The sequence below is a fragment of the Chiloscyllium plagiosum genome, unplaced genomic scaffold (assembly GCF_037043375.1).
Source record: "Chiloscyllium plagiosum isolate Xiang-an unplaced genomic scaffold, Cpla_swu_hap1 HiC_scaffold_4, whole genome shotgun sequence".
In the NCBI taxonomy this organism is placed as follows: Eukaryota; Metazoa; Chordata; class Chondrichthyes; order Orectolobiformes; family Hemiscylliidae; genus Chiloscyllium; species Chiloscyllium plagiosum.
In genome coordinates, this window is record NW_028270142.1 from 45,392,622 (window position 1) to 45,414,234 (window position 21,613).

At 39.5% G+C, this 21,613-nt stretch overlaps 1 protein-coding gene and 1 long non-coding RNA gene across 3 annotated transcripts in view; one reads left to right on the plus strand and one right to left on the minus strand.

Moving 5' to 3' along the window:
• The window catches only part of LOC122549222 (annexin A13-like), a 30,230-nt gene extending 26,397 nt beyond the window's left edge, over window positions 1–3,833 (minus strand). Inside the window, exon 1 of one of the 2 annotated variants that reach the window (XM_043688663.2) lies at window positions 3,800–3,833. In XM_043688663.2, coding sequence (XP_043544598.1) covers window positions 3,800–3,814 — 15 coding nt within the window. In that variant the 5' untranslated portion in view covers window positions 3,815–3,833. Of the gene's footprint in view, window positions 1–3,244; window positions 3,332–3,799 lie in introns of those variants that run through there. The other variant, XM_087986218.1, reaches the window with a different exon arrangement.
• The window catches only part of LOC148150131 (uncharacterized), a 42,818-nt gene extending 21,409 nt beyond the window's left edge, over window positions 1–21,409 (plus strand). Inside the window, exon 3 of the long non-coding RNA XR_015756947.1 lies at window positions 21,362–21,409. This is a non-coding gene — a long non-coding RNA (uncharacterized LOC148150131). The remainder of the gene's footprint in view (window positions 1–21,361) is intronic.
• The last annotated feature ends 204 nt before the right edge of the window (window positions 21,410–21,613 follow it).

Consider the following 21,613-nt stretch of genomic DNA (forward strand, 5'->3'; position numbering starts at 1 on the left):
TACTGTTTTATAACATTTCATTGACAAATACGTCCAAGGGGCCTTTTCTGTAATTAGGTTGTAAGGTTGTTTTATGGTCTTGTACCATTCAGTGTCAAACATGCTGAAAAAAACATACTGATCTGGCTGACTCATACATCCCGATTTCCTATATTGGCTGCTAATGTTTTGCAGTACCAATATTTTCCACCATATGGGCTCATGGAGTTTATAATTGGACTATATTTGAACAATTTCTGCTGTTATTGGTTTTATGGTAGCTTATTTGGAGTCATACTAGCACAAAAATGATGGATGTGGTTGTTGGAGATCAATCATCTCAGTCTCTGGGATATCTCTGCAGGACTTCCCAGGGTAGTGTCCTAGACCAAGACATCTTCAGCTGCTTCATCAATGACCTTCCCTCCATCATAAGGTCAGGAGTGGAGATGTTCACTAATAATTGTACAATCGTCCACACCATTCATAACTCCTCAGATACTGAAGTAACCCATGGCCATATGCAGCAAGACCTGGACATTCAAGTTTGAGATGGAAAATTGCACATCGCATTTATGCCACACAAGTGTCAGGCCATGATCATCTCCAACAAAAATGAATCTAACTTTGCCCTTTGACATTCAATGACATTACAATCATTGAATTTCTCACTGATAACATTCCCAAAAAGCTCTTTGGGAAGTTTTACTGCATACATGGTGCCATAAAAGTACAAGTTGTTGTTGTTTAAGACAAAGGAAGCATGTAAAAGAGTGGATTTTGCATCGATGCCCCCATGCCCAACTCACCTCGCATTCATGATGGTCAGAAATACTTAGAGATGTTCACATCAGCTAGAAGGCTCTGATGCCTGTGTACATAATGGAATTGCAGGCTGATTTCTTCCAAAAATTTCAGGTTGGAGGTCAACCCTTACCAGGCTTCACCTGCCATTCCCCTGGGCCAAGCAGATAAGAACATAAGAAACAGGAGCAGACGAAGAGCATTCGACCATGGGAGCCTATTCTGCCATTCAATTATCCTGACTGACTTTGATCTCAGCTTCAACTTCACTTTCCTGCCTGTTCCCATATATCCTTGATTCCCAAGTCGTTCAAAAATATGCCTAGTCCAGTCTTTAATATATTCAATGGCTCATCCTACACTGTGCTCTGGGATAGAAAATTCCAAAGAGTCGTGATCTACCAAGAGAGGAAATTCCTTCTTATTTCCATCCTTGAATGGGTGACCCTCTAATTTTGAAACCAAGCCCCCTTATTCTAGTTTTCCCCAGTGAGGATAAAAACCATATTGGAATCTATCCCAGGAAGGTCAATGCAGAGACTGGTCCTGCTGAAGGAAAATCTGCCTTCGCAATCGAGTACTGGGCTGCATCTGTCTCAGATATAATCTGTGCAGTTTGGCGCACAACACACTCTCTCTGTGCCTAACAGTTTTTGTTGACTAGGAGATCGAGACACATTGACTTGGAGGAAAGAGGCAAATTGGGGAAAAAAAACAGAAGTATCTGACATCTTAAAAAAAGAAACTGAAAATATTTAAATAGAATGAAATTTTTAATTTGCAATGGTTTACTTTTGTCTATCAGTATCTGTGAATACAGGTTGAGAATTATGACTGGGGAATAACACAATTCATCCTGTTTAGAGTTCTATAAATATTAAGCCCCAACATGATTGGAGTGTTCTGAATGTTCTGAATTTTGATTGTAATTTTAATGTTTAGCTCCTATAAGTCTATTTAATTTTCTGGTAACATGTTGCATAATTTCATAAAAATATAAAGTTGATGGAAGTCTTGCCAATAAAACCTACATTGCTGGATCCTGGATCCACTTACTGATTAAAAGTCTGCCTTTCTCAGTCTTGAATATACTTAACAATACCACTGTCAAGGCTGGGTCATTATATTTATTCAATGCTGAGATTGACAGGTTTTTAACCAGTAAGTGAATTGAATATTACTGGGTAAAGGCAGGAAAGTGATAACTATCAGAGCAGCCATGATCTCAATGAATGATAGAACAGATTCAATGGGCTGAATGGCCTACATCTGGTCCAACATCTTATGGTCTTACATACCATCCTGTCTCTTACAAGGATAGATTGGAGGATCTGGGGCTGTTCTCCTTCGAGGGCAGAAGGGTGAAAGTATATTTTATTGAAGTGTTCAAAGTCATTTAATTAGATAGGAAGAAACTGTTCCCATTGATGAAAGAGTTGAGAAACAGAGGATAATTTTTTAAGCTGAATAGCAAAAGAACCAAAAGCAACCATGTAGAGAGTGTTTAGCATATGGAATACACAAAGAGGCAAAATCTGTTCTGAATTTCAAAAAGGAATGGATATTTATCTGAATGGAAAAAACTTGCAGGGCTATGTGGAAAGGTTGGAAATGTGGGAATGAATTAGTTGCATTTTCTGAGAGTTGGTCTTTTTCTATGTTTGAACCATTCTTTATTCTGGAAATCAATGGTTCTGTCTTATGTCCAATTTTTGATTTTCCATTGAACTCCAGACTTGATATGTCCAATTGTCGATTGGATTATTATGGATATTCAGTGCTGAGATAGACAGAGTTTTAATCTGTCAGGGAATCAAGGATTAAAGGGAAAAAGCAGAAAAGTGGAGTTGCCAATTATCAGATCAGCCATGATCTCAATGAATAGTGTAACAGAGTCAATGGACTGAATGATCTATTTCTGCTCCTATGTTTTGTGGACTGACATAGTTTCTTTAATGCAATAAATGAGGCTTCACATGAGCTTTATCAAACAAAGATTTACCCTGAACTACATAAGTAAATATTGGGACAATTCAATCAAACAGATAGCTTTCAACTGGAAGATAGAGTTTTGAGAGGTTTAGTGAGGGATTCCAAAGGTTAGAACTCAGGCAGCTGAAGATGGCCAGTGAACCAATTAAAATCAGGGTGTGGTAAAGAGGAATGTTGGAGGAACAAAGATACCTCAGAGAGTGTTTGTGCTGCAGACTGTTACAGAGATAGGGAAGGGTATAGGGATTTGGGCAGGTTGAAAAAAAAGCTAAAAAACTAATCTCAGTAAAAACAGTATAATATCCTATGCCTCAATGAGCCTCATAATGATATGCTTGTCCTTCAGCTCCAATACACTTAAAAAAACTTGTTGCATCCAGGAAAAGCTGCTTGCCTGACCAAGACCACTTCCTTCACCACTGATGTGCTTTGGTAACAGTATGTACTATATCCAACTACAGCAACTCACCAAGGCTCCTTGAGCAGCATCTTCCGAACCCATGATCATGTCTACCTTGAAGAACAAAGGCAGCAGATGCATGGGAACATTACCACTTGCCATTTCCCCTCCAAGGCACACACCATCCTGACTTGGAACTATATCACCATTCCTTCACTGTAAAATCCTGGAAAATCTTGCCTTAACAGCATTGTGATGTACCTATAACATATTAACTACAGCGGTTCAAGAAAGCAGCTCACTGCCACCTTTTTGAGAGCAGTTAGGAATGGGTAAGAAACGCTGTCCCTGTCAGCAACACTTCCACAATTAATTAATAGAAAGAAATGTTTCAAATAAGTGGTTTAGTTAAATTATGTGCACAAAAGAACAAGTGATAGGACCAATAAAATATTTTAAGTCAATACTTATTCATCAGTTATAATATGAAATGTTAAGAACTAGGGTTTTACAAGTTCCCTCGAACTGCCTTCATCTGCACAATTAACTGAGTTAATTTAAGTCACAAAGTTCAGATATTGCAGATAATTTGCATTTTACACAGGACTGATCGACTTTACTTACATGAGAGTTGCCCATTTGTTCGCAGCTGTGTATCCTATCCTGAGACACTGACACAGTAAGATATCTGTGGTGCAATACTTATATGACGAGCAATAAAATCTATCCATGTGTTGATTGGTTATGGCTTCACCATCAGAGAGATAGGATCCAGAGATAAAAAGTTTAATAAGTAATATCTGATACATTGGCCTGACTTTGCCATGTACAGAAACCTGGAGGCAGAGTTCAGATTATTGAGTTTTGCATTCAAAGATAAATGAATCATTGTTTGAGTCAAAGATGGATGGTGATAAAGTCATAACCCTGGATATTATTATTAACAGGGCAAAATAGTGAAGTGCATAAGTACAAATTCACCCACCACATCTATACTCACAGACTGATATTGAATTCCATTCTGGAAATGACTCAATTTTAAAATTCTCATCTCTGTTTTTTGAATTCTTCCATGGCCTTGACTGTCTCTTATCTCTGCAATCTCTCTCAGCCTTACTACTTTCCAAAACCTGCATGCTCCTCCAATTCTGGCCTGTTGCATATCCCCAATTTCCACTGCTCCATTAGTAGATGTACCTTCAGATGTTTAGTCCCAAGCTCTGGAATTTGCTCTTAAAACTTTCTCCCGCTCTTTCACCAAGGTGCTCTTTAAACCCTATCTCTTTAACAAAGCTTTTGGCTGTCAAGCTCAAAGGTTCCTCTGTGGCTTGGTGCCAAATTATGCTTGATAATAATCCTGTAACATTTTACCACATTACAAATACTATATAAATACTCATTATAATTGGCATTGGTGTGTTGCTGGACTGGTAATTCAGAGGTGTGCATGGAAAGTCCAGGGAATGTGATTTCAAATTTCACCAAGCCAGTTTAAGAACTGAATTCAGGTTTAGGAGAATATCCATGAAGCTATCAGATGGTTGTAAAACAAAACTGGATGCCAATGGGACAGAAACCTACTGTTCTTACCATTGTTGATCTATGAAAAAGGGTAACTAGAGAGAGAATAGGAGCCCTCAAAGATCAACAAAGCAGCCTATACATGGAACCACAGGGGGAGATACTAAATGAGTATTTTGCATCAGTGTTTACTGTGGAGAAGGACATGGAAGATATGGAATGTAGGAAATAGATGGTGACATTTTAAAAATGTCCATATTACTGAGGAGGAGGTCCTGGATGTCTTAAAATACATAAAAGTGGTTAAATCCCCAGGACCTGATCAGATGTATCCTCGAACTCTGTGGGAAACTAGGAAAGTGATTGCTGGGTCCCTTGCTGAGATAGTTGTATCATCAATAGTCACAGGTGAGGTGCCAGAAGACTGGAGGTTGTCTAATGTGGTGCCACTATTTAAGAAAGGAGGTAAGGACAAACCAGTGAGCCTGACATCAGTGGTGGGAAAGTTGTTGGAGGGAATCATAAGGGATAGGATTTACATGCATTTAGAAGGGCAAGGACTGATTAGGGATAGTCAAGATGGCTTTTTGCATGGGAAATCATGTCTCACGAACTTGATTGAGTTTTGTGAAGAAGGAACAAAAAGGATTGATGAGGGCAAAGTGGTGCCCGTGATCTATATGGACTTCAGTAAGGCGTTTGACATGGTTCCCCATGCGAGACTGGTTAGCAAGGTTATATCTCATGGAATACAGGGAGAACTGATTATTTAGATACAGAACTGGCTCGAAGGTGGAAGACAGAGGGTGGTGGTGGAGGGTTGCTTTTCAGACAGGAGGCCTGTGACAATTGGTGTGGCACAAGAATTGGTGCTGCGCCCACTGATTTTCGTCATTTATATAAATAGTTTGGATGTGAACATAGAAGGTTTGGTTCATAAGTTTACAGACAACACCAAAATTGGAGGTGTAGTCAACAGCGAAGAAGGTTACCTTAGAGTACAATGGGATCTTGATCAGATGGGCCAATGGGCTGAGGAATGGCAGATGGAGTTCAATTTAGATAAATGTGAGGTGCTGCATTTTGGGTAAGCAAATCAAAGCAGGCTTATACACATAATGGTAAGGTCCTGGGGAATGTTGCTAAACAAAGAGACTTTGGAGTGCAGGTTCATAGTTCCTTGAAAGTGGAGTCACAGGTGGATAGGATAGTGAAGAACGTGCTTGGTATGCTTTCCTTTATTGGACAGAGCATTGAGTACAGGAGTTGGGAGGACATGTTGCGGCTTTACAGGACATTGTTGTAGAATATTGTGTGCAATTCTGGTCCCCCTCCTATCGGAAGGATGTCGTGAAACTTGAAAGGATTCAGAAAAGATTTGCTAGGATGTTGCCAGAGGGTTTGAGCTATAGGGGGAGGCTGAATAGGCTGGGGCAGTTTTCCCAGGAAGCGTCAGAGGCTGAGGGGTGACCTTATAGAGGTTTATAAAATCATGAGGAGCATGGATGAGGAAATAGGTCTTTTCTGTGGGGTAGGGAGTCCAGAACTAGAGGGCATAGGTTTAGGATTGGGGGGAAAAGTTTAAAAGTGACCTGAGGGGCAACCTTTTCACACAGAAGAAGGTACGTTTAAAAGGCATCTGGATGGGTATATGAATAGGAACGGTTTAGAGGCATATTGACTTAACTATGGCAAATGGGACTAGATTAGGTTGGAATATCTGGTCAGCATGGATGAGTTGGAACAAAGGGTCTGTTTCCGTGCTGTACATCTCTGACTCTATGTCTGGCTCCAATCCCATTTCAGCGTGGTTCACCATTCTGAAGAGGCCCATCAAATCACAATGGTCCACTATTGCTTTCCAATGTGCTCTGAGAGATCAATCAGCTTTACCAGAAATACCCAACTCTCAAATAAAAAGAGAAAAAATATGATCAGCTCAGCTATTACATTTGTTTTTTCAGTAAAAGGAGAATACTGGAGTGAGAAATAAGTGGTTGGGTTCTCACACTGTCACCATTTTTTCCTTTGACCTTCAACTATAGGCAAGAACTTTATTAATGTATGAAAACCAGGTCTAATGGTGAAGCAAAGAACAGAAATTGTGGGTTCAATTTGCTTGCTTGGATTTTATACCCATATGCTCCCAGTTTCAGAGCAGGCTGGGAAAAGGAAAGGCATTAAATGCCAGTGGGATAGCAGTGCGAATTAATTTATGATTCTCTTCTTGCTACTGTTGGTAAGATGCCAGCAATTCGTAACCACTTCTTTGTGTGGGGAGACTGCAGAGAAACTTGTTCCTTGTGGTGGACTCAGTGAGCTGGGGCAGCCCTCCTGAATCAGGTAGCCTGTGTGCATAATTGCTGGTAGACTCTCGACTTGCCTTTGGGATCACACCCCTTTTCCCCATCACATGAACCTGCCTATTGGCTCTGTGAACCCCAAATCCAGGTCTTCTCAATCGTCAATGGTCTAGAGCCTGCTGCATTCCAGCAGTAACCATTTCTTTGAATGACATTGCTGGGACAGACTGCCGCTACATATATTTTATCTTTGATCCTGACTCAAAAGTGCCACAAATTGAATTAGTTATTAATGTTTTACTTATAAAGATGTGAATTATCAAGGTGAGCCCTGGCTCTTTCAGGCATGACTGTGCAGGGCAGATTGAAAGGAGTGACAATAGAGTACATAACTGGGGTGTTGCCAGTCAGGTGTGGCTCATTAACTTGTTCCATAAAGCATACATCAACATCACATTGCTGGATTTTGGACCATTTTTCATGTTCTGGCCAATGTTCATCCCTCAGTGAACATTAAGAAAACAGTTAAAGCATTGAGCAGAAACCTGTTGCGGCTTAGGGGGCCTTGCCAGCCTGCTAGAGAACCTGCACTCCTTCTTCCAGGGAAGGCCCACTCAACCACAAGCCTGTCAGGCAGTGGTGAGGTAAAAACAATGACTGCAGATGCTGGAAACCAGATTCTGGATTAGTGGTGCTGGAAGAGCACAGCAGTTCAGGCAACATCAGGCAGTGGTGAGTCCACTGTCGGCCTTTCATAAAATCAAGATCCAGGGAGAGAGTTTCAAGTCTGCAAGTGTTGCCAGTCAAACATAGCCTGGCAACACTTGCGCTCAGCAACACTGGGGAAAGCCATGGCTCCTGCAGGAAGTACACACCCTCACAATCCCAGGATCATGAGGTACCCAGGACAGAGTTAAACAATATAGGGGATGGAGTGTATTGGGTTGGGGCTCACAGAGTGAGGACAGCAAGGGTTTCAGAAGCAAGGACGGGAGATGGCTCCCAGCGAAAACACCACCTGATGTTCTGTCCATTGATCAGGCACTGATCACCTTCCCCCGCTGATGTGACAATCTTACCACAGTGTAAAGGCTGTTATCATTGAGTTTTTACAGCACAGGGAAAACACCCTTCAGCCCATCATGACCACATCAGTCATCAATCATCTATTTTAATCCCATTTTCTAATATGCTGTAGCTAGATTAATATCAGCAGTGCCAAGATTAGGTTTTTAAATGATTTCTAATTTTTCACACATAGGCCTCAGTTGGTAATGGAGCAGAAAGATCAAGCATGAGGCTGCTCGAGCAGAACATATTTCTGTGGGAGCCAGAAAATGGCAGGATTTACGAAGGCCACCATCCTGCATCATTAAGTGCCATTAGCTCTTCCAAGCTTGCCTTTTCAGGGAACAGAAGATTCCATTCATTTTTACATTGCTGTTTGAGGGACCTCCATACATGCAAATTGGTGGCTATGATTCAGAAGCTACAACAGTAACTATGTCTCAAGCCACCTCAATGGGTATAAAGCAGTTTGGGACATCCTCTTGTCATAAACGATGCTCTATCAATTTAACTTCTTTCTTAGAGACAGCAAGTTGAAAAACTGGATACAAATCAGTTGTACAGTCTCCTCCCATGAAAGCCGAAAGCAGTATTTCTGAAGTGACAGCTCACACCTCACCACTGCCTTATTCTGTAACACTGAAAATATTCAGCCAACTTTTCCTTCAATGACTATTGGCAAGGCAAACACATAAACAGCTTTACGAAGACGCTTGAGGCCCAAGTACCAGAAGCAATGAAGATTTTAATGTGTCCACACCCAGCAATAAGATCAAATCATAAATTTCCTGTGTGTGAGAACTTGCATTTCTATGGCACCTTTCACACTTTCAGGATGTCCCAAAGAGTTTACAGCCATTGAATTACTTCTTGAAGTATAATTCTTGCTGCAATGTTGAAAATATAACTGCCAAGTCCAGCACAGAAACCTTCCACAACAGCAATGCGATAAATGATCAGATTACTTGTCTTTTGTGATGTTATGCAATAGATGACTATTGACCAGAGCACTTTCTGAAACAGCACGCTCTCCTTATGATTTTGAAGCTTAATATCAAATCACTGTCATCTAGAGGTTTCATTTCCATTTGTGATCAAGCATTATTACAAAATCTTTGTTATCAGGGGATCTCCTGTTTATTGTATGAATGTACATATATCTGTTCGTGAAATACCTAATTAGTGTGCAAAATATGCTTCAAAGAATATGACAGATTACAGTTATATACTAAAGTCACCTAACAATTTAAGTAAAACAATCCATATGCTGGAAACCAAAAAATAATGAAAACTGTTGGCAACACACAGCATATCAGTAATATCCTAACTGAATGGCAGAACAGATAAGGAGCTGAATGGGCTCCTCCTGTTTCTGTGTGTCAACACCTTGTATGGAGAAAATAAACAATATTAAATATTCAGTTTCAGATTCTCCTTCACAACAAGGAGCATTTTAGTAAAATTTTGAAGTCAGCAGGGGAAAATCCAGAGAAGCCTACGCAGGAATCTTAAGTAGAATGATGCAGATAATCAGAAAAGTATTATACAGAGGGTAGACCACAGAAACTATTCATTCAGTCCAACTAGTTTGTGCTGGTGTTGATGCACCACATGAGTTTTCTTCTGCTCCTCCTCAGTCCTAGGGGGAGATGGTAGAATAGCTAATGTTCTAGGGACGTGTGTTTGAATTTCACCATGACAGATTGTGAAATGTGAACTCAATAAAAGTCTGGTATAAAAGGTTGCTCTGTTGATTGTTGCAAATTTATTGATCGGTTGGCACAGACCTACAGAGTTCACATAATTTTCTGTTCCAAAAATAACCAAATATCAATACAGTATAACAAAATTGTAGAATGCTTACAGCATGAGTCTGTTCAGCCCATCCTTGTTGGCTCTCTGTGACAGTAATTTAGCCAATCTCACTCCCACACTCTTTGCCCCAACCCTGGAATTTTTTTTTCAGATGTTAATCAAATTCTCTTATGCAATAAATTCCAAGTTTTAATCAGTTGCTGCATTAAAATATTCTTTGTCATGTCCTGGTTGGTTCTTTCATTCGTGAACGTAAATCTGTGTCCTCTGTTTTTAATTTTTTTCGCCATTGGAACAAGCAGGTTCACTAATGTCCTTTTGGGAAGTAAATCTGTTATCTGACCTACATGTGACTCCAGACCCAGGGAATGTGATTGATTCTTAACTGCCTTCCGAGCCTTAAATACTGGCTAGCCAGCAATATGCATATTTCATGAATGAATAAAAAAAACTTACCCTCAGCACATTCTTCTCTTTCTTTTTCTCTCAAAGCTTAACTGTATCTTGCTCTTTAATAGCTTTTTGTGATACTTATTTTCACATTTTCACCACCCCCCTTACCAACACTTTATTGGTTGGGCAATGTGGTGGCTCAGTGATTAGCACTGCTGCTTCTCAGCAATAGGGACCTGGGTTCAGTCCCACCCTTGGGTCACTGCCTGTGTGACGTTTGCATGTCTGTGTAGGTTTCTTCTGGGTGTTCCAGTTTCCTCCCACAGTCACAAAGATGTGCAGAGAGGTGAATAAGCTATGCTAAATTGCCAATAGTGTGCAGACTGGGTGGATTAGCCATGGGAAATGCAGGGTTATAGGGTGGGGGTGGGATGCTCTTTGGAGGATCAATATGGTCTTGATGGGCGAAATGGCCTGCTTCCACACTCTAGGGCTTCATTTCCATTTAGTACTGACTATCTAGCATTTATGGTCCTCTCGACAAGTAGAAATATCTTCTCTATGTGTATCCTTTCACAACTTTAAAGAATTCTATGAGATCACCCTTCAGCCTCCTCTTTTCAAGAGAAAACAGCTCATGTTTGTTCAGTCTTTCCTGATATATTTATCTTCTCATTTGAGTCATGTAAAACCAGTTCCTGTATGTGACCCATGACCTGGAAGCTACGAAATATTTATTTAAAAAATGATAAAACATTGTCTCTCTGAAATCCTACTACCCTGTGTATAGTATCTATCAAATTTCCTCTCACTCTTCTCTTTTTCAGACAAGAACAGACATTTTCAGACGAGAACAGCCACAGATTTCCCCATCTATCTGTAAAGCTGAAAGCCCTGAAATATTCTTGTATTTCTTTTCAGTGTAGAGGTTTTGGTAGGTCCGAGGAACTCCAGGAATGTGAAAGTTTATTCATTGTAACTTTCAAAAGGGAATTGGATAAATATTTGAAACAGAAACAATTGTAGGTCTGCGAGGCAAGAGCAAATGAACTGGACTCTAAACATTAACTCTGTCCTCTGTCCATAGATGCTGCCAGACCTGCTGAGTTTCTCCAGCAATTTCTGTTTTTGTTTGTCTAAGGGACTTAAATGAAAGATCTGGCAAAGAATGGCTTCCTTCTGTGCTGTAGTGAGAAAGCTCATGGCCTTACATCTGACACATCTTCTACAGGATATGCAGGAAAGCGCTTGACCACGGTGGTAGCCCATTTGCTCTTAGTGTCAATAGATCGGTGTAAATAAGGTGATAACATTTGTTCACTTGTGGAATGTGTCTCAAGACTTCCTTTTGACCCCAAGGGCTGGATGCTGAACATATTTTACAGTTGGAGGTTGGATAACTAAATTTCTGCTTTATATTGAAGACTCTGAACAAACTCATACTCAGTAGGAAAATAACTTGTAATTTAATAAGCTAAGTGGAATACACATGTAATAGAATACATTTTCATGTATACCACACTGAGCTGATACATTTTCATGTATACCACACTGAGCTGATTTAATTTTATGAAGTTCAGCTCCCTAATCTTGACTGTACTGGAATGTGAATGTCTCATTATGCTTATAAGCTAGGAAAACACAAAGGCTGAAATGTGAGATAGTAAAACAGTTGGAATTGCGTGCACTTCTGGTCTCCTTCCTATTGGAAAGATGTTTAGAAACTTGAAAGGGTTCAGAAAAGATTTACAAGGATTTGCCAGGGTTGGAGGATTTGAGCTATAGGGAGAGGCTGAACAGGCTGGGGCTGTTTTCCTTGGAGCGTCGGAAGATGAGGGGTGACCTTATAGAGGTTTACAAAATTATGAGGGGCATGGATAGGATAAATAGGCAAAGTCTTTTCCTTGGGGTCGGGGAGTCCAGAACTAGACGGCATTGGTTTAGGGTGAGAGGGGAAAGATATAAAAGACACTGAAGGGGCAATGTTTTCACGCAGAGGATAGTACGTATATGGAATGAGATGCCAGAGGAAGTGGTGAAGGCTGGTACAATTGCAACATTTAAGAGGCATGTGGATGTGTATATGAATAGGAAGGATTTGGAGGGATATGGGCCGGGTGCTGACAGGTGGGACTAGATTGGGTTGTGATATCTGGTCGGCATGGATGGGTTGGACCAAAGGGTCTGTTTCTATGCTGTACATCTCTATGACTCTATGTTCGTGTGTGTGTGTGTGTGTGAGAGAGAGAGAGAGAGACATTCTTCTCTAAATTACATTCACTGACCTCAGGGTACAAGAGACACTGAGACGGAGAGACAGGATGGAAGCTGGTGGAAAGGTTAACTCTTTATGATCTGATTTGAGTGTACACTTGCTTGTCATGGATTGAATGTTTGTGTGTTGTTCCCTGGAGCTCAAGATCTGGGAATGTTATGAATTTAAGTTGCATTTTGGGAATCTAAGATGATTTAAAAAAAAAGCCATTTTGTAGGACAATGATACTGGGCATGTTAGCTGAGCGAGGTCACCTCATGACCGTTTCCACATAGTTTAGACTAGTCTCTCGTCATGATGTACTGTTAAAAAGGAAGATTATCTAGCCAAAGCAATTGGCCATTTGACCTGGCTTGATCAGGGTTTCCCACTTTGATGTGCATGTAGCTTAATTAGTCAAGTGTACTCAGATCTGTCAATTAGTTTCTTTTCCTCTACAAGCTTTTGCCATTTTATTGCTGCTTATCTGATTAAGGACGTGTGGTGTTTTTGTAATCTCAGTATCAAATTCTGTACAAAGACAGCTTGTTTGCAGCAATAAGGGGAGTGGCCTGAGAGAACTCTTAGGGGTAAGGGCTGGTGCCGCTACTATGCTAATGGTTTTAGAATCTTAGCTTAAGTCTGGTTTGTAGGTATCTATATTATAGTGTAACACAGATGCCATTGGTAAATAAAGATAATAATTTAAACTAAACTGTCTGTAAGAGTTTTATATTCCAGACTGCCAGAGAGCACAATCTCCAGGATGAATCAAGAGAGGCTTACAGGTCAAGTCCATTAGGGATTCCCTGAGCCATTTCAAATAAGTACTTTAACAGTAGGATTTTGATTTTTTTCAAACCTAGTCACTTAAAAGGAATTAAAATTGAATCTGATACAAATCAAAGTTTGAAACAATGGGCAGAATCTTCTCTTTTAAAACGTTCAGGTATCAAAACTATTTCCAGACCCTGACTCCACTTGGTTCAAAAGTATGTTGACAGGAGGATTCATTCAGGAAATTCTAGTCAAGGATGTCAGGTAGGTTCCTGTGGTCAAGGTGTTGGATGTACATGAGCCAGTGCAATGGAGTTTGACAGCCGTGCTGTTTTTTAAATTATTTTGAGAAGAGCATCTCTGGCAAGGCCAGCATTTTTATCCCATTCCTTCATCTGACTGTCTTGCTTAGTCATTCTAAAAGGCAGTTAACAGTCAACCACATTGCTATGGGCCTGGAGTCACATGTAGCCCAAATTTGACATATCCAGGTCTGGGGCAAAGGGTGTGGCAGTGAGATAGTGATAGCGAAGTCACACATAGACCAAACTGTACAAAAATGGCAGATTTCCTACCCCAATGGCATTAGGAAGTGATAATTAATGAGAGTTTCATCGTCACCATTTCAGAGACTAAAACTAATCAGAATTATCCATAACTATTCATTAACGATTATTTATTAAATTATTTCAAATTCCTCTATTAGCTGTAGGGTTTGAACTCATGTCCCTAGTGACATTAAGACTAACACCCTGTGGGCTGAGGAAAACAATGAGGCCAGACTGTAAGGAGGCAGCCGCATTAGCATGCATGCAATGTTCACAGAATATAACCTTCACAGACGTTCATCTCCAGGATTTCTTCCCTCAAAAGTATGACTGCTAGATGGGCAAGAGCGGCCTAGCCATTCACTGCTGATTAGCTCTTCAATAGCCTCAAAAGTAAAGAGAGTTTTGAAGAAGAGCCACATTAAATTGAACTACAGACCTGCTGGGTATTTTCAGCACTCCCTATGTTTATTTCAAATCTCCAGCATCTGTATAGACATTTTTATTAAACGTAAACAGGCTTTGAACTTTCTCTGTGAGATGGCCTTGTGGCACCTTGTACAGAGATATCAGGGTGGGGGGGGGGGGGGGGGTGGGGTGGGGGGTGGGGAGATAAGAGTGACATGATGGAGGACCTGAGTCACACTTACAAAATTCCAGTAGTGTCCAAAGATAAGAGCTAATTGACATTTAAAGCAGTTTGGTTGGAGACCTGCCTCGACAAGGTTTGTTGCCATTTCTCATCTCTGGGAAGGTTTCCTGAAGCTGAGGTGCGCAACGTTCCAATTTTGTACATGCTCCTCCTTCCTATATTATCTTCAGGGATTGGAATGAATCCACCTGCTGATCCTATTAAGTCAGAATGCAAGGGTCTGATTTTCAGAAATGTGCTTATTTGGAAGTAATGAATTTCATGGATACATTTTAAAGTATGGGTGAGTTGAATTCTTGCAGACCCCAAGAATGAATGCCTATGTTAAAACAGCATCAAAACTCTATAATTAGGTAAATGAATTTAACTGGTTCAGAGTTAGTTAAAGCAAAATTACTAATCATAAAATAAGCTTTTAACAACTTGTTAAATTAAGGATTACATTTCTTTGTTTTTAAGGTTCCCCATTCTTTACAGCAAGATAAGCCTCACTGGGCTCAGCATTATTAATATCCAACTTTAACCATCAATCCATCGAAGGTGGGAAGTGGTTCAATGTTATCACTCCTTCTGCATGTTTGAAGACATCATAGATACATGGGGAAGTTTAGATTAAGAGCATTGGTGTAAAATTACAAAACTGACTCAAGTATTATATTAAGTTACAACAAAAAACAGGACCAACTGGTCCGTGCCATTGTTTATACTTGAGAGGAGCCTCCACCCATATGAATTCATATCATTCTGTCAACATCTTCATCTATTCCTGGTGTTTACCTGGCTTCCCCTAAATGCATCTATACATTTGCATTGAACATTCCTGTGATAATAGGTTCCACAATCTAATCCTCTTCACATTTCTGCTACGTTCTCGAATGAATTTATTTGTGACTATCTTATACTTATGGCGCAGGATTTGTAAAATACAAATAGTGAAAAGTAAATAAGATAATGAATAATACAGGTAACAATTAGTAAATGTAATTTGAACACTATATAAATTAATACTAATGAATCCCGAGCATTGCTTGTGAGTAGTGTTGCAATAAGGTTTTTGTGTTTAGTTTCTGACAATTATTACACAAGGAATAGAATATAAACGTAGGGAAGTGCTACTGCTACTGTACAATGCCTTGTTAAGACCGTACCTGGAGTCTTTTGCTCCCTTTACTTGAGGACAGACTCAGTTGTGTTGGAGGAAATTCAGAGGAGGTTCACTAGATTGATTCCAGAGATGAGGGGATTTTCTTATGAAGACTTTTGGCTTCTCCAGTCTGGAATTTAAAAGATTGAGAGAATATCTAATTGAGGTTTATAAGATTCTAAAGGAGATTGACAAAGTAAATGTGAAAAGGATGTCTCCTTATGTGAGGCAATCTAGAATAAGAGGTCTTAGTTTTAGGATAATGGGTGGCAGATTCAAATTAGAGGTAAGGAGAAGTTAGGGTCATGAATCTGTGGAATACACTACTTCAGAGCATGGTGGATTCTGGGACATTGAGTAAACTTAAGGAGGAGAAAGACATTGTTAATTAGTAACAGTTTGAAAGGCTACAGATAGCAAAACAGGAAAGTGGATTCGAGGCTGAGATGAGGTCGACCATGATGGTACCAAATGGCAGAACAGGCATGAGGGGCTGAATTGCTAGTTATTACATTTTTATATTACATTCTTTAAATCGTAGTTTAAGTACTCCCTGTGTTGTTAATGCTTGTACACTGCTAGGATAACTTTTGAGCATTCATTTGTGGTTATATCATATCAATTTAAATCATAAAATTCTTCTGATGCACTCTGGTTTAAAAAGAACTCAAGCCCTACAAATGCAAACCATTTTTGAACTTTATTTCTTTTTTATTGTCTCGGAAAAGCTCTCAGTGAAAACATTTAGTGGGATCCCATACTTTCGGGAAATACATAGCTGCTAATCTCTGGCTCAAGGGGCTGGATGTTATATCCATAAATCAGCTGGGGCCACTGCCCCGCATAAATGTAAAACAGGGTGGAATAATGTCCGATGAGTAGTAAAATGCCATGGTGCTCGTCCCAAATTGTGGCAGGTGAAGTGGGGTTGATTTCAGATGTCACTATATTTTGAAATTACTGACGGATAAGCTATTGAACTTGTCAAATGACACAATCATCCACAGTTAGTTGTTTTCTACTGCATTTATTTTGGTGCCAGATATTAAAGATTTTGGGATGTTTGATAGCAGCTATGCAGAAGCAGCCCAACAGTGGTGGAAAAGACCTACCACCTGGTAACAACAGATTCTGCTGGAGAAGGTTGTAGCATCTTTGGAATTCTTTTAAATTCATGTTTAAATAATTTTATATTCTTCAGTTAAAAAGAGAGAGAGAGATTTAGAGAGGGAGTCTTTGATTTAATTTTTTTTCATAGCCTTACCCCTCTGTCCCCTGACTCCTGGCCTAAAGTGGTGATTGGGCATGGAACTACTCCTTTTACTTTACTCATTCTACCTGAATGGCCACTAATTGATCATCTGACATTGAATGATCTGATGGCAAGGGAGGAAGAGAGCAGACTGCTCAGTTTCCACTCTATACCCCACATCCCTCCCATAAAAATGTAAAATACAGCCTATATTACAGAAACATTCTCAAAGCTCTCCAATAGTATGTGTTTATCCCATCTCCTGTCTGGGTTTGCTGTAGACTAATTGAGAGAGATTGGTTGGTAATGATGAGTCAGAAATTCCATATTGCTATATCATATAACTACCATACTAGCAGAAGAAAGAACAGATGCATTTCTGTGGGTAATACTGTAAGTTCTGAGTCAGGAGATCATGGGTTCAAATCCTGTTCCAGAGACTTGAGTACAAGCTGACATTGAGAAAATGCTATAACGTTGGAATTGCTAGCTCTCTGATGAGGCATTAAGTCTGTCCTTGCAAGTGAATTCAAAAATCCTATTGCATTGTATGGAAGCAATGCAGGGGAGTTTTTCTTGTTGTCCTGGGTCAATACATTTCTCTCAAGCAGCATAATTAAAAACAGATCAGTCAGTCATTACCTTCTTGCTGTTGCTTATGGGATCTTGCTGTGTGCAAATTGGCTGACACATTTTGCACATTATAAAACTACTTCATTGACTGTAAATCACAGATGTCCAGTGGTTGTGAAAAGCAGAATATAAGTGTAAATATTTCTTGCATGGTCCTTTATGTCTCATAATCTTGGTTTCCAAACAGTCTAATTATGCGTTCATACTTAGTTACACAGAGAGCACTTAAAATATGTGTGGTTAATCTTCCTTTGTGAAAAACAATCATTTTAATCTATTATTATTTTACTTTCTAAGTTTATTAGGTGATTCAAATTGAAAGATGTCTATGCAGAAGATTAAGTGATATAATGTAAAAAATAGCTTTTTTCATTTTAAATCATGTCAAATTCCAGTAAGTCAACTTGAATAAGAAATGGAAGTGTCAGGAATATTCTTCTATTTTGCTTGTTTTTCAAAAGGATCTGTGTCAAAAGAAACAACTGACATTTATATTGTACCTTTACCTTAGTAAAGTGTCCTGAGTTGCTTTATATGTGGTTTATAAAATAAAATTTGACACCAAGTTACATAAGATGATATTATTTCAAGTCAAGAAAAGTTTAGGTCAAAATAGTCATTTTACAGAAGGAACTTAAACAAGAGAGAGGTAGTAAGGTGGAGAGGGTAGAAACAGCATTGAGCAAGATATAAGAAAACTGCAGTATTATACTTTGCAACTGTGTTCTCTGAAACTGATCCTACTGCCAATTATATTTCAGGGTCTGTTGTGCAGTAGTTCTGCTTTCAGAGCAAACAGGGATATTTATAAAATTGCTGCTGTTTAAAACAACACTGTCGGATGATAAGCAACAGATAGTTGTTATTACCCATATCTCTGAAAAATAACTTCAGTCCACTTTTAAACTTCCTGCTCAGGATGACAGCAATGCTTTCAGGTTTCAGCTGAGGGTCACTGAGTGCCATTCCTCTGCTAAGTCAGAAGGTTTGGGTTCATATTCCACTCTAGGAGTGAAGTACAAAAAAATCAATGCTGCAGAAACTCCCAGTGTAGTGCTGAAGGAGTGCTAGATTGATGGAGCTGCCAACTTTCAGATGTGATATTATGCCAATGCACTTAAATGAATGTGAAAAAAACCCACGGACTTATTTTAAAATCAAAAACAAGCGAGTTTGCTCAGTGTTCTGGCCAACAACTATCCTTCAATCAATGTTGCAAAAAAACAGGTCACTTGTTTATTTTCACTTTAATGTTTCCTACATTACAACAGCGGCCACATTTGTAAGGTAAATTACTAATTGTATGATTATAATTAAAATGCTTTGACCCATTGTGAAAGACACCATATAAATGCAAACCTTTTTTTTCTTTAACATTTGTACTGTCTGCTAGAGGACAACTATCTTCCTATTTTAACGTCAGCAGCATTTGCACTATGTAGCATAGTTTTTTGCATTCTGAAACCATAAAGATGGTTAGTATTAGTAAATGTGTAACTAAGGTAAAATCAACTTATTGATTTCAACAACATACACATACATGAGGAGTGTTTGGCCAACATTAATTATCTTTGTTATCTATGTAATAAGTCAATTCTGCTATCAGTGGTGTACAGTCAGTACCAACTCACTGTTGCTCCACCCAATGATTTCCATGACACTATTGATGTAATGTGTACTCTGTTTCAGAAGTTCTGGCTAGGTTACATTAAAATTAACTGCTCTAAAATAATTTTATTTTAGGTTGAGATACAATTGCTTGGTAGCATGGAATCATAAACACCAGCACAGACCAATTGGGCTGAATGGTCTGATTCTGTTCTATAAATTCTATGTAGTTGCAGCAAATTATTCCAAAATAAAATTCTCATGCTTATTTTCGAATTCCTCCATGGCATTGTCCCTCTTGATTTCTGTATGTTTTCCAGTTCTGCAACCCTTTGAGATCCTCTGGAGTGCAACCCTTTGAGATCCTCTGGAAGTTTCTAAGTTGTCTGGCAAGCTTAAAAGTAGATAAATCTCCAGGCCTGGATGAAATGTATCACATATTATTGAGTGACGCTCAGAAGGAAATAGCAGGGCACTTGCAAAAGTTTTCAATTTCTCTCTGGCCACATGAGAAATGCCAGAGGACTGGAGGACAGCCAATGTAGTGCCATTACTCAAGAAGGTAGCAAGGGATAAAGCAGGAAACTGCAGGCCAGTCAGTCTAACCTTGGTGGAGGAAAAACCATTGAAAGCAATTCTGAGGGACAGAACTAACCTGAATTTGGAGGGGCAGGGATTAATTAAAAACAGTCAGCACAGTTTTTTAAGAACAGGTCATGCTGACCAACTTGATTGAATTTTTCAAAGAGGTGATTGGGTGTGCAGATGACAACAATTCTTGTGATGTGGTATACTGGGATTTTAATAAGGATTTTGATAGAGTTCGACAAATAGGAGTGATAGAATCCATGGGATTCAAGGACATTTGGCAAACTGAATCCACGATTGGCTGATTGGCAAAACTAGAGGGGTGTTTTTCCAACTGGAAGTCTGTGACCAGTGGGGTCCCACAGGAATCAGCCCTTGCTGTTTGTGGCTTATGTAAATGATTTAGACTTGAATGTAGGAGGGATGATCAGTAAGTTCACAGATGATACAAAAATTGGTAGTGCGGTAAATAATGATAAGGATAGCCTCTGATTACAAGAAGATATAGATGGGTTGAGTGGTGGTGAATGGAATTCAATCAGGACAAAAGTGAGGTGATGAACTTGGGTAGGTCAAACAAGGCAAGGGAACACATTCTCAGTGGTAGAACTCTGGACAGCACCAAAGACCAGTGGGACCTTGGTGTGCATGTGCACTGGTTCCTTGAAGTATCAGGACAGGTGGATGATGTGGTTAAGAAGGCATATGAGATACTTACCATCATTAGCCAAGGAATAGATTTTAAGAGCAGGAAGTTATGCTGGAACTGTATAAAGTATTGGTGAGGCAACAACTAGAGTACTGTGAGTAGTTGAGGAATTCACACCGTAGGAGAGACGTGATAGCACGAGAGAGGGTGCAGAGGAGATTTACCAGGATGTTGCCTGGGCTGGCAAGTTTCAGTTATGAAAAGAGAGTGGAGAGACTGGGGTTGATTTCCTAGAAGTAGAGGAACCTCTCATTAAATGTTTAAAATTATAGACAGGGAAAACAGGAAGTTTTCCCCCTTGGGGAAACAGGAACATTCCCCCTTGATTGAGGGACCAATGAGCAGGGGGTAGAAGGCTTGTCAGAGATATGATGGAAAGCTTTTAACCCAAAGGGTGGTGAGTAACTGGAGCTTACAACTTGTAAGGATGGTAGAGGAAGAAACCCACATAACATTTAATAAGTATCTAGATGTGTACTTGCAATGCCAAGGCACACAAGGTTACAGGCTAAGAGCTGAAAAATGGAATTACAATATTTCGATGGTTGTTTTTGACTAGCACAGATAGGATGGGCCAAAGGGCCTTTTTCTGTGCTGTAGGTATCTTTCACTCCTACAGTTCTAGCCACGTGCACATCCCTCTTTTCATTACCACAACAATGCCTTCTATTTTAGAATTTCCTCCAAAATCACTGACTCTCTTTTATCTTACTTAGACCACTCCTTAAAATCTACGTTATTATGCTAAGCCTTTGGTCCCCTGTCTTCACATTTCTTTTGGCATCAAAAACATAATCCGTTTAAAGTTTGGTATTTGTCCTATTCGGATACTTAAGCCATTATTTAATTGAATAACAAAATAGGCTTGAGGCCATGAAGGGTCTACACTTGTTTCTAATTTCTCTAATCTCTGAATTCTAGGCTGAGAGGGCTGTGTTCAGTGGCAGTAACAAGACGTTACAGATTTATAATAATGGGGAAACGAACCAGGGGAGGTAAGGAGAATATTTTTGACAAAGTAAGTTGTTGTGAACTGGAATTTGCTGCTGAAAAAGCACCGGAAGCAGATTCAGCAAGAACATTCAAAGGGAAATTGGATATCTATCTGAAAAGGATAAATCTGCAGGGCAAACAGGAAAGAGAAAGGAATTGTGAGCATTATGGATCAAAGAG